The sequence below is a fragment of the Zalophus californianus genome, chromosome 3 (genome assembly GCF_009762305.2).
Source record: "Zalophus californianus isolate mZalCal1 chromosome 3, mZalCal1.pri.v2, whole genome shotgun sequence".
NCBI lineage: Eukaryota > Metazoa > Chordata > Mammalia > Carnivora > Otariidae > Zalophus > Zalophus californianus.
This window is the reverse complement of record NC_045597.1, coordinates 149,849,052-149,863,272: the sequence shown is the minus strand read 5'-3', so window position 1 is coordinate 149,863,272 and position 14,221 is coordinate 149,849,052. Positions and strand designations below refer to the sequence as shown.

Below are 14,221 nucleotides of genomic sequence, written 5' to 3'. Positions count from 1 at the left end.
AATCTATAACAAGGCTAATATTTATAATGAATTCTATTTATGAGTATTTCAAAGGACCCCAAGGCCATTTATTTCTATGTGTAAAGCAAGAAAGAAGGACAACTGAGTTTACTGCCTGGTATAAGTGGTAAAAGGTTATTATATCTTACACATAAAAGATATTCAACAAATATCAAATTTCATATTCTCAATCACATAGAGAAAAACATCTGCAAATGATCATGGTTAAGAAACACTTGAAATATTAAATATAATGCATTCACTAATAGGATAAATTTCAAAAACAACTAGAACTTTATATAAAATGTCTTATGGGGCACCTGGGTGGCTCAGTCAGTTAAGCATCTGCCTTCGACTCAGGTCATGATCCCAGGGTCTCAGGATTGAGCCCTGCATCCGGGCTTCCTGCTCAGTGGGGAATCTACTTCTCCCTCTCCTTCTGCCCCTCCCCTGCTCCTGCTCTCTCGCTTGCTCACTCTCTCTCAAATAAATAAAATCTTTAAAAAATAATAAATGCCTTATTGTACATACAATATTGTCATATATGTGAGCGTATTTTTCTGATGAGATGTTCCATAATGTTCATTAAATCCTCAAAAAAGTACTATGATGTCAAGAGCTTAGCACATTAGTTTGTATTTTTAGAGCATTATAGCTTAAAAGATACATATAATAACTTGTTCTTTGTAAATTTTTCTATATGGTCCCTTTTTCCATAAGGAAAAATTCATTGAGCATCTATTGTTCACCTAATGTAGGAGTTACATAGACAAATCAAAAGGTAATTTGCTTTCAAGAGCTCAAATACTGGGGCGCCTGGGTGGCTCAGTCAGTTAAGTGTCCAACTCTTGGTTTTGGCTCAGGTCATGATCTCAGGGTTGTGAGATCAACCCCATGTCAGACTTTGACTCAGTGCGGAGTCTGCTTCTCTCTCTGCCCCTCCCCCTGCTCATGCACTCTCTCTCTCAAAAATAAATAAATAAATCTTTATTTCAAAAAAAAAAAAAGAAGCTCACATACTGGAATCAGAGGAACAAATTATGTAAGAGTGATAATAATATTAATCCTTTGCTATTTTTAACAGCAGGAAAAATAAGCAAATAAATGAATTAAGTTCTTTTTCCCGCCTAAGCCAATAGTGTTGTTGAGGTTAGATGCTCTTCCTTCATTAAAGCCATTAATGGCTGCAACGTGTGCTTGGAATTCATATCTTATGTTTTATAATAGGACGTCAGACTAGGTTATGATTAACATTAGCTTATGCTTATAATCAAGATGTAGGGTTTTCTGAAGATTCCAGATGATTAAAAGAACTATTAGAGGACTTAACTTTAGAATTCCCTAACTGATCTTACTTGCTGAGAACTTTATATTTGCAAGCTAACACACATGCATGCAGGCAACACTCATGCACATACCATTCTATTACCTTTCATTATATTAAGTTTTCTGAATAATGAAAATCAAGAACCAGCTTTTCAAAGTATTGGAGATATTTTAAAGGAGCCATACAGATTTTATTTCCTGGAGTTTAAAATATTTATTTTTATCATATCCATCGCATTCTAGAAAAAAAGAAACACTCTGCTCACCATTACTCTTTGTATTATGTGATTACTAAGTCATATTTGAGATTAAAATTACAAATATATGATTATAAAAGAAAGAAATGCATAACATAAGCAGGCATGACGTTCTAAGGAAAGAAATTTGCATGCAAGTTTGTGCCCATGAACATGAGAATTCAGTTAGGAATGAAATCCTGAAGCACATTCTCATGACAGGATGAATCTATTAGTGTAGTTAAGGATTTGCAGACCTTATTCCTTTCCAAATACTTTACTAATGCCGGAAACAAGACAATTCCTGGCTTGTAAAACAGAACAAACCACCCTAAAACATCTGGCATACTTACACACTTTTCGCTGTCAAATACATAGCACAAATGTTTATTTGACTCAGAATCTTTGCATATGAAAGTGAATATCCTCTTGTCAGTTTTGTCATCTGCACAAAATGATATTCTATGAAGCTGGCAATTGTGTTGGACTTCCTGTGAACACAAATGGAAATAAACAGTTGAAGAGATTTTTGTCCATTTTCTGAAATACCAGCTTGTGTTAATAACATACAACTTATGACTTTAAAAGTGAAACAATCATCTGTCAAGCTTCGGTTTATAATTACATACACCCAAACTTAAACAAATACATAATGGAGATAGATCTCCCGACTCAGATTAAACTATGGTAGTCATCTCAATAGGACTTAGAGAAACACAAGCAAAATACGAGAGGATCAGAGGTGCGTGGACTTTCTGAGTTGCAAGGGATCTTAAGAGACAACTACTTTAAACGCTGAAACTTTACTTAGAAGAACATCGAGGCCCAGAGAATTAAGGGTTACAGAATTAGCAGAACACTTTTATTACCAGAACATTTTCATTTTATCTTACTTCTCCTCACTAGCATTACAGTTTGAAACCTAAATTCATCTGCACATGATTTCCTAGGAAACATACTACCATTTCAACCTTAGTTTTCATATTAAATTGTATTTTACATGTCTTCATGAGGAAGGTCTATATGTCAAGCATCTAAATTACTTAATCAACCCTACTAATTAGAAAGATAAATGCTGTAACTATATATATATATATATATACATACACACAGTTATAATTTTGTATTTTTCATATATGTACATATATATTGTGTATACATATGATACACACACACTCTATATATATTCTATAACTACAGCATCTGTTACTACACCTTTCTAAGTTCAGGGTTCGATGTGTCACTTTGATGAGATTTGATCTATCACTCAGATTTCACATTACTGCTCATCAGACTGAAAATTAATATATTAAGATATACAGATAAATGTTAAGAGAATTTGTTTATAGCACTGTATTCTTTCCCTGCATACAAACCAAATGTAAGTCACCAGAAGCAAACATGGAAATTAGAATGAGGAGGTATACTATATGACTGTAACATTTTTGTCATTACTAGATAGCTTGATCCATCCATTTCAACAGCAGGAAGGAACAATGCCAAAAAGAGGGGCTCAACTTACTGAGGCATCTGATGAGGACACCTTCCTTTTCTTGTGGTTAGTGCTAAGATGGACAATGGCCACATTTGTCTGAGACTATCCTTCTCCTATACTTTGATTGACCAGTCTTTTTCTTGCTGACATATTTTTTGTGTGTGTAAAAGTTAATACAGTCAATCAAACAATACCATTCAGCCACATTGTAGCTCCCAAATACTGACAGCAGGTATACACCAGTTTATTAACTGCATAATCATGTTAATTATATATAGAGGAAATGTCATTACTACATAATATAGAAAAATGATTCATTTTTTTCCATTTGTAGGAGAAACTACAAGTAACATGAAAACATACCACTTACATAGGCTGGTGGTAAAATGTACACAGGCCCTCGCTCACTCATCAACCAGTATGATTACAGAAAGTCTTTGGTAATGACAGTTGGGAATCATCTTAATTTTTGTTTAGATTAGCAGAGGCATCTTCCTACAAAAGAAGACTAGGAAGCTAAAACTAGTAACTTCATTATTTTTTGTGAATGTTTTGTTGTTGTGATAAATCTTTGTGAATTTTAAATGTAGCCCTAATTTTTGACGAGACAGGATAGACTTGGGAACACAAGCACAGTGAAAAACAATTATACTTTAACACTGGCCATATTTTATTGGAGTTGGAACAAAGAATAAGTAAATCCCCAATTCACCTATACCACCTCTTTCCACCACTGCATAATCTTCATATGAAGGACAAGTGACAAAGGAGGAAGGGGAAAAGACACAGAAAGAAAGATACTGGAGCCAATTGAGATTGCTTTTCACTTCTGTTTTCATCCAACCAAATGGCATAGAAAAACAGTCTATTTTCTATGAGTCCATGTTAGATTAATAATGCATTTTTAAATCCTGCCTCGTACACGTACATTTTACTATAAATAAATTTATTTTAGGAGCATAGTATTTTTTTTCATTACGACTAAATAAAATAAACAAACCAAAATAAAATGAATGACAGATTTTGTTCTGATTCACTTAGATCTCCCCAAATAGTGGTTCCTAAACACGTATCTGTGAACAGGCTGTATCAGAGTCACATGGGGTGGTGTTTTTGGTTTTGTTCTTTATGATACAGATGCTAAGGCTTGTTCAGCAGATTCTGAATCTGAAAGTCCTGAGGGGACTCCAGCAATCAGCATTTCCAGGAATCTCCTCGGGGTCCTGATGCTCAGCAGAGCTGGTAAAACCTTTTTTAGGTTATTTTTGTTAGTGGATCCAAAAAATGGTACATTCTATATATGCATGAAGAGTTCAGATACTCTATGTTCATATGTAATATATGGGTAAAGAGTCAGTTGCTCTCTATTCAAATGTAATATAATTGAATTAATAAGACATTTTAAAGATTTTAAAACTCCAAGACTGCTTTTCGATTTGGTAGGGATGAAAAGAATTTTTTTTTCCTATTGAAAGCTTGGAAAACTTATGTTTTTAGGGAAAAATTCAATTGGGTCTCTTGAAAATTAGCTATTAAGTCTAGGAAATTGAGATCTTCAGACAGGGAGGAAAAGCTTTTGTGTTACTGATTTGGGTAAGACAAAGATGTAATGCTCAAAACTCAACTGGTTAATCATATTGAGTTGAATCCCACCTCACTGAGGTTTTGTACATGGGATTTAGGATCGGGCAGGAAGTTACATCTGGTAGTCAAAATTTAGAGAACAGAGTGATATGGTTGACAGCTGTCAACGGGCAGCCTACGATTATGGAAGACTTATTATGGGGGACTTCAGAATCACCAACTGATAACACTGAGCTGTATTTGCATTCCCATGATGGAGCTCTCTCTTTTTTACACACACACACACACACACACACACACACATACACACCACATATTAGTGTTGGTGAATTCTAAACACTACAGAAGTTCTCTCTATATTCTGCGTTTAGTCGTATTTCAGCGTGGGTTGCCAACGGCTGCCTTCTCACTGTGTCCTCACGTGGCCTCTCCTCTGTGCTTGCACATCCCTGATGTCTGTCTGTCTTTCTTTCTTTCCTTTCTTTCTTTCTCTCTCTCTCTCTTTCTCTTTCTTTCTTCTTTCTTTCTCCTTTCCCTTCCTCCCTTCCCTCCTTCCTCCTTTCCTCCCTTCCTCCCTTCCTCCCTTCCTCCCTTCCTCCCTTTCTCCCTTTCTCCCTTTCTCTCTTTCTCTCTTTCTTTCTTTCTTTCTTTCTTTCTGGTAGAGGAAGGCCTCATTAAGATCACATGTAACCATAATTACCTCCAAGTACGGTCCCATTGGGGCTTAGGGAATTTGGGGTAAAAACAGTGAAGTCCATAACAAATCCATATTAATGAATGTGAAGCCAGAATGGGTTATATTTAAAATTTTTTCATTGGATTTGTAGGGGAAAGGGCTCTTAAATACAAGAACTTTAAGTTCACAACGCATTATGGGCTGAATTATGCTGCCCCAGAATGCATAATGCTGAAGCCTTACCACCCCTCCCATACCTCAGAATGGGACTGTATTTGAAGAGAAGGTTTGAAAGCGCTGATTACATTAAAGTGAGCCCATTAGGATGGTCCCTTATCCAATCTGACTGGTGTCCTAATAGGGAAAGGAGATTGGACACACACAGAGACACCAGGGGTGTGTGTGCACAGATGACCATGTGAAGAGGCAGCAAAAGGGCTGCCATCGGCAAGTCAAGGAGAGAGGCCTCAGAGGACACCAATACCGCTGTCAGTGTAGTCTCAGATTTCCAGCCTCCAGGACTGTGAGAAAATAAATTTCTGTTCTTTGAGCCACCATGTCTGTGGTGTTTTATCATGGCAGCCTAGGTGAACTAGTATGCACTGATTATGTCTCCAGGCAATAAGAGGCAGTCCCGAACATTTTAATAAACAACACACAGCTTTTTGTCTCCTCTCATACTTAGGGAACCACACTTCACAAATCTCTTTCACAGCACACAAAGAAAAATTCCTGAAAACGAGACCAAACACTATTAAATACACTTCTATCCCAAACACAGACCACTTTGGAAGCACTCCCAAAAGTTGTTTTTCCTCCTAAAAATTCTACAGAATTTTAAATTGTCATTAACTGAGAACTAACCAGTTCCAGTTGGTAACCAAACTTATTTATTGAAATAGGAACATAACCTCAATGAATGAAAGATTAGAGTGTTTCTGACATTCAAAAAGAAGACTTACCTTTGTTTTCGGTTCTAGAATTTTTACTCCATATATTGATATTTGCAGCTCAACTTTAGGAATTTTCTGGCCTTCAGATTTCTTGATATGTCTTGCAAACTACAAATGAAAAGTTATTCAGAAAACTATAATTCTGTTTCCATGGAAAATAAATACACACATATATATATAATTAGATGTGTGTGTGTGTATACATATGTATAATATATATTTGGAGTTTGTATTCAGTGCTGGACTTCCATTAAATAAATTATTATCCATTGCAAAGTATTTTATAAACCCTGAATAGCTTCAAAATATTTAGTAATCATAGCAATCTACCATTACTATCATTAAATTCAGATATTCAATAACCTTTTAAAAAATTTTAATACTTCTTTCATTATATTTAAACAATTATAGTCATACTAACTATTAAGAAAATGAAAACTTTGTGGGTGGATCTTTTGTTTTTAATACCTTTAGGGAACTTACAGTTCCCCAGTGCTAGATATACCATCTTTGTCATTTCTAGATACTTACCTCATTTGGTAATGCCATCCTACCCAATCAAATCAATGAATGAAAAGAGACCGATTACCGTATTTAAACGGAAGTTAAGAACTGGAGTAATTATCCCAGCTAAAAGACTAAGAACTAGACTCAGTCTAGAATTACGAGTATCTTAAAAATCTAAACATTTTTACAGTTTTCACAGTAATGTAACTTCTTATTGAATTGGTAAGTGTATGTAAATGCCTGTTAGGTTTTTTTTATACAAGAAAAAAGAAAATCCCAACATTCGTGCAGTTTGTAAATGGGAGTTTCTGTCTCTCTCCCCTCATTGCCAGATTTAGTGGTGGAAAAAATTACAGGAGCCCAGTTAAATTTGAATATTAAATGAAGACTTAAAACTTTTATTTTAGAATACACATCTACACTCTGTATATATGTGTACACACATATAATGCATACATGCTAGTTAGTGTAAGTATGTCCCATGCAATATTTGGGACACATACTTACACTAAAACAGTATTCACTGTTTATCTGAAGTTCAAAGTTGACCAAGTGTCCTGATTTGGCAATGCTACTGTCAATGTTGCTCTGTCCCTACTTTACTTCTTTCTACCATACTCCTACCTTTCTTTTTAAGAAATGGGGGGGGGGGGGGAGGGGGAAGGACAATGGAAAAAATAAGGTATTTTACTCCTCTTCTAGAGCCTCAAAATATTATTTCCCTACTATTATAACATTTTTTCAGCATATGGATCATCCTCACTTGACTCAAAATAGATTATATGTAAGGCAGGGTGGGGTTTCAGTCCTCTTTTGTATGTCATATTTATTTGCATTGTGCATTTCTAATTTAGGACAGATGTGAGTACACATGGTACAGTTCAGTCCTAAAGCACAGAGTGGTTGAAAGCCCTTTTGTCTTTTCATGGCTTTGCACTGCCCTCAGAATAATATAATTAATGCATACACAAATGCCTAAAAGTGTCTGCCTTGCTATCCTGGGGTGGGGGATACCATTTGTTTATTTCATTTTGGGAGGTATAATTTTTTAGCTTGCTATCTGTCCTGTTCTATGAATGCAGGCAGCTCTCATTTTGCATCCAGAAGTCTTATATTCTGCTCAAGAATTGGACGAATTTGTACCAGATAATTTTTTGTATGTCTTCAAGAAAAATGTTTTGTTTCAGATCTTTAAAAATTATTCCAACTCTCTCCCAAAGAAAGTAGATTCAGTTTGTTTATTTTCCCTTCAGAATCTCCTTCCTGTATTGCCATAATTAAAACAATTTGGGGATTTTCACATACGAAGGCTTATAAAATAAATCAGCGGCTTCTATCTGTCTCTGTGAATGCATCTAAGCACATCCACTCCATCACGGGCTGCAGCAGCAGGCAAGCTGGCCTCCTGGATGCTGCTCTCTTCCAGAAACAAGACACTGAGCAGTGGCTCTTGTTTTTCCACATCTGGCCACCACCATTCCTGCGACCTCTTCTAGTTTCCCAAGTCTGTCACAGAACAACCACTAATACTAAACCTCATTGAGTAACTTCTTTCCTGCCACAGAAAAGAAAAGAAGAAATCATGTAAGAAATAACAAAAAGGAAAAAGTGGGGGCTACAGATAGAGAAAAAAAAGAAAGAAAAAAAAAAAAAAACAAATAGGAGAGGAAGGAGGGAGGAAAATGAAAACAAAAGAATGAGATAAAGAAAAAGGAACAAAATATCCGAATTAGGGGCTTAAGATTTTTTTCTCTGCTTCTTATCAAGATGAAGTAATTGTGCTCAAAAAAGATTTATAGGTCATCCAATCCAATACCCTGGTCATAAAATGGGCTTGTAGCAGTCAGGCTGAGAATCTAGTTTTGCAGCTACCCACTAAATAACTCTTTTCTTTTGCACAACACAGTTTCTACATTAAAAAAATAATAATAATAAACTTCCCAGTTTTACTTTCATGTATATCAATGGCTATTGGCTTTGATTGTTGCACACTGGTTGTAAACAATGATGCTTAAGGTTATATTTGCTCAATCTGTATTTAAAACAGAATATTCTCACTCCTGTCCACTTTTTTTTCTGAAATCAAATATTGCATTATAGTTTGCATGTCCCGTCTAACTCAGTCTGTTTTGCCAACTCAAAGTCTGACAGACCTCTTAACTGTGTTCCAAAATACTTCTAATTCACATGTTGAAGACTGCTTTTCATTCTTACTTACACTATATTCTTTTGTCTCCCTATTTACTACTTGAATGTTAATGCTTGAAGAGCCTTTTTTTGCGATTTCTTTCCATTTTTGCTTCAGTGGATTCATTTCTTGGGTCATCTAGGTAGTGATCTACCATCATAATTTGTATATGATAATCCAATAAAAATTATTCAAAGGGGATAAAGCCTAAGCATCCTGGAGGATATGTGGATACAGCAAACAAACAGAAACAAGCCTTGATCACCATAAAAAGATGGGGAAAAATGAAGTATTACTAGAAATTCATAGTTAAGTATATGTCACTAGTGAGTAGAACAGCTAAAGAAAATTTCTTACAGAGAGCACTACTGGGTTTCAATAGCACAATCACACAATTTCTATTTATTTCTCAGAGGACTTTAAAAAGATGAAATCTAAGTACACTGCTGGGGGAATATACATTATTAGGAAAGAAAACCAATGAATTTATTACTATGAGTCAAATATTAGAGCTACTCTTCCTTTATGGCTCTTATAAATTGTTAACTTAAATTAAGCATATTCCTAGGAATCAGCTATGTATGTATGTATGTATGCATATAATTAAATTAAGCTCTAAACACTTTATTAATTAAATAACTGGTTATGAACACTAAAATAGTGTTATGCTACACAGAGAGAGTGAGGTCGAATGGAAAAAGACCAAGATTAACACTCAGCGGCAATTCCCAAGGCCTCCTTCGCTGAGGGAGCTTCACGCAATTTTAATTTAGCTGTATTGGGGTGAGGGATCTCTCCTCTAAAATTGGGATCCAGGAATGCTGCCCCCCTGCTTATCTCCCAGGGAAACTAAGAAGTTTTGGATCTATATATCAATATTCATCCACATGTAAACATTACAAGCAAACTATTTATAAAATAGATTGTATCCTCTGACGTTTGTACTAGTTGTATAAATAAAAATAAATAAAACACTATTAAAAATGAAATCATTACAATAACAATACCACTAAATATACAGAAGTTGAAAGGGTTTTTAAATTATCACATTTTGGAAAATCTGGTATTTTCTTAAATCTTGGGCTAAAACATGATTAAGAAATAGAAATGGTTGAACATGATTGAGAAACAGAAAATATGGTGTTATGGCAAATACGAAATCTGAAAGTAAAAATTTTAACACTTATAAAAATTATTTTAAGAAAAATTTATAAACTATAATTCTCTACAAAATGATAGAAAAGTTGTATGTAACAAAATCAAAACTTTAAAATTTTTCTCACAAAATAATCAGGCATCATTAAACACAGAGCATGAAAAAATACAAAATTGAAAATATTCTAAGTACCCATCATCTTATATTAATCCTAAATTTTAAATTGTCAGAAAACAGTACATAAAATATTGCAAAGCTTTGAAAAATGAGTAAATATAAATAAAATATTAACTTATGTGGCAAGTAAAATCAATACTGAACTATAATGGCTAAAAAGGCAGTCAGAATACATATGCTTACGAAAAATAAGCAGGAAATTAAAATGGAGGATGTGTACACAAAATAGAGTTAATGAGCTTTTTTTTTTTTTTTTTTTTTTGGTAGAACCATAGCACCACCTTCTGGCCATTTCTACATGACAACAGAATTAAAGAGGAGCCAGGGTCTACATTTCTAAAATAAATGCAAATATTTTGAAGGCTTGAATTTAGCCTCTGACCTCTGACACCAAGAAAAAAAAAAAAAATATATATATATATATAATTAGATAAAAAACACTTATTTATTTTAATTTGTTTATAAATCATTACCCTTAAAAACACTTTCCTATCTACAAATTTTTTGCCATTAGCAGCATAAAGATTGCTTATTAGATAAACATTTATTCTGGAAAACACTTGAAAAACAATTATCAAGCGAACATGCATTTGTAAACTATACTGCATACTTACTATAAATCACATTCCTTTATTAACACAGTACATTTCCAAATATAAAATGACATAGGAACTGCAAACAGAGTCTCTCCAAAATGTACGAAAACTAGCCATCATTTAAAAGCATTTCATTTCAAATACCTCTACATTTTACCTGGTCATAATGTAATTTAATCCTTTTGGTTTGGGATCTGAGTTGACCCAATAAAGAACCTCCTAGACATAAAGACACATTAAGTATAAATACCATTATTCTTCTATAAGAAATCCTGACTGTACAGAGAAAGACATGTCTCATATGACCTCACTGATATGAGGAATTCTTAATCTCAGGAAACAAACTGAGGGTTGCTGGAGTGGTTGGGGGTGGGAGGGATGGGGTGGCTGGGTGATGGACATTGGGGAGGGTATGTGCTATGGTGAGCGCTGTGAATTGCACAAGACAGTTGAATCACAGACCTGTACCTCTGAAACAAATAATGCAATATATGTCAAAAAAAGAAGAAGAAGAAGAAGATAGGAGGGGAAGAATGAAGGGGAGGATTCAGAGGGGGAGACGAACCGTGAGAGACTATGGACTCTGAGAAACAAACTGAGGGTTCTAGAGGGGAGGAGGGTGGGGGGATGGGTTAGCCTGGTGATGGGTATTAGAGAGGGCACGTTCTGCGTGGAGCACTGGGTGTTATGCACAAACAATGAATCATGGAACACTACATCAAAAACTAATGTAATGTATGGTGATTAACAGTAAAAAAAATTTAAAGGGAAAAAAATTCTGATTGTAGTGAAGCTGGACTCATGCTGAGTTTACAATATTTTGAACATTTAAAGACAATCTTAAATGTGGTTCATAAACTGTGAGGCCTTTTTAATTTTCTGCTAGTGCTTAAAAATACTGACCAAACAAGGGCAAGTGTGAATTATTACCTAATGAGCAGTGGAAAGAAATGATTGCCTACTCCACTTTTTTCCCAAATGGGAGAGATATCATCTTGAAAACTTTTAGCATATTTACTTGAAAGCATTGGTAAATTATTTACATGTAACATGGGTAGATAAACATATTATCCCTTTTACTTTCTTTCCCCAGAATACACGCCATCCCACTTCAACTGTTCTTCAATTTAAACACTCAGCAGATTCCACCTGATACGACATTCTCAAAGCAGAAAGGTATTTTTTCATGTCTAGGACTTTGCCAGGCACAATCAAAGGCCTAACCCTCTTCTAAAATAACTGGATGATCTCTAAACTAAATTTAGAGAAGGGTCGTTTCTGATAAAAACTGAGAATAACTACAGAGAATAACAATGAATTGTGTAAAAAAAAAGTAGTGGTTTGTTAGATTTTCTTAATGAGATAAAGATGAGAATTCTGTTGAAGGAATTTTTCACATCTTAGTATCTCAGTGAGAACAATGTCTTTTGGGATGGGGTGGACTTAGAAAAACATGCTAAGATATGTGGCATCTTACAGAGAATTTTCTCAGGAAATGTGATTATGAGTATGGAGTTGCTGATTTAATGTCTCTTCTGCTCTCTTGGTCTCACCAGTTCCCCATGTCTGCTCAGGGACAAAGCTGCATACTCTGGGATTGGGGCATTAGGACATCTTTAACATACGGTGTCACTGCAAAATTCTGCTTGGAATCAATTCTAATTCTACACTTTCCACCGGTGGATGTGATCTCCTATTAGAGCAGTTGGTATGCCATTACTAGTTTCTGAGTCAGGGCATGAGTTCACATTGTCCAAGCAAAGTAAAGGCAAGCTACTGAATGTCAATACATAGGGAACACTGCCATTTTTTGTTGTTTGAGCATGAGAAATCATGGACAAATAGGAAATTCAGAAAAATAATTGTGGATTCATATTTATTTTTAAATATGTTTCCCTGATCTGGTGGTATTTATTCATCTTTAACAAGACAAAGCTATTACCTGCCACAAACCTATTTATGCATTGAATATGCATCCATCTACTGATGACTTAAGACAGGATCAATACACTACTAGACATTGCTTTGGAGGGCTTTCCCTACCTTGAGTTTCCTGACAGCATCTCTCACAACTTCTGTTCCTTTAGGCTGCTCCACTTCCGTACTGCCAAGAAACTGAAAATGGCAATTTGTCAGAAATAGGCTTTACCACATGGTACATCATCAAATCATTTTGAACTGTAACATGGCATAACATATACACATGGGAGGTGCCTGGGTGGCTCAGTTGGTTAAGCATCCGCCTTCGGCTTAGGTCACGATCCCAGGGTCCTGGGATGCAGTCCTGAATCAGGCTCCCTGCTCGTGATCAGTGGGGAGCCTCTTCTCCCTCTCCCACTGCCCCTAACCCTCCCCCACCTTGTGATCACTCCCTCTCTCTCTCTCAAATAAATAAAATCTTTAAAACAACAACAACAACAGAATACACATGGTATGGTAGTAATGCAAACCCAAATCCTAATTAAGCAGAAGATTTATTAATTTATATTATTTTATATTATGTGAAAATGTAAATATATTACTTAAACACATACAATGCCTATTATTCAAAGATTTTTTTAAAAAACTTTTTTCCTAAATAGTCATTTATTTTTTTTCATTTTTAAAGATTTTATTTACTTATCTGAGAGAGAGAGAGAGAATGAGCATGTGCATGAGTGGGTGGGAGGGCAGAGGGAGAGGGAGAAGCAGGCTCTCCACTGAGCAGGGAGCCTGAAAGGGGCTCTATCCCAGGATCCCGGGATCATGACCTGAGCCAAAGGCAGACAGTTAACTGACTGAGCCACTCAGGCGCCCCCTAAATATTTTATTTGAAGATTTTTACAGGAAAGAAAACTAAAGCTACTTTCATTATGTTAGAAGGAAAGGAATAAAGTTGACTTAAAAATTTAAGATCTAAAACATATTAATAATACATAAATTATTAATTTATCTGTAAATTCAAAGCATATAAATGTTTTTTATTTGTTACTTGATTTAAATGTCATGGTATATTTTAAGATACTAATATGATTTAATACAGTTCCTAATTTCAAATAAGCATTTTCTTTGTTTTCCAATTATGACACTCTTATAGTACATAAGCTTTTAAAATATAAACTTTTAAAAAACTAATCACTCCAGCTAAGAGCTATAAGCTAAACTACATTTAAAAATAAAACATGGATCTACGATTTTACTAAATTTTAAAATATCCCTGAAGGTTTTTAGCTAATACCTGAACTATCTACCCCACCCCCAAAAGAGAAAAAGTTTCATAATAATTACCATGTTGTGACAGACCCTCTATCCTGGAGAGATGTAAGACCTCCTAAACAGAAGTCCAAT

General features: G+C 35.0%; 1 protein-coding gene across 6 annotated transcripts in view; it reads right to left on the bottom strand.

Moving 5' to 3' along the window:
• The window catches only part of GULP1 (GULP PTB domain containing engulfment adaptor 1), a 250,008-nt gene that overhangs the window by 38,724 nt on the left and 197,063 nt on the right, over window positions 1-14,221 (bottom strand). For all 6 annotated transcript variants that reach the window (XM_035726826.1, XM_027590735.2, XM_027590733.2 and 3 more), the window contains 3 exons: window positions 12,938-13,009; window positions 6,280-6,378; window positions 1,916-2,053 (listed from right to left, as the gene is read on the bottom strand). In XM_035726826.1, the coding sequence (XP_035582719.1) occupies window positions 1,916-2,053; window positions 6,280-6,378; window positions 12,938-13,009 (309 nt within the window). The remainder of the gene's footprint in view (window positions 1-1,915; window positions 2,054-6,279; window positions 6,379-12,937; window positions 13,010-14,221) is intronic.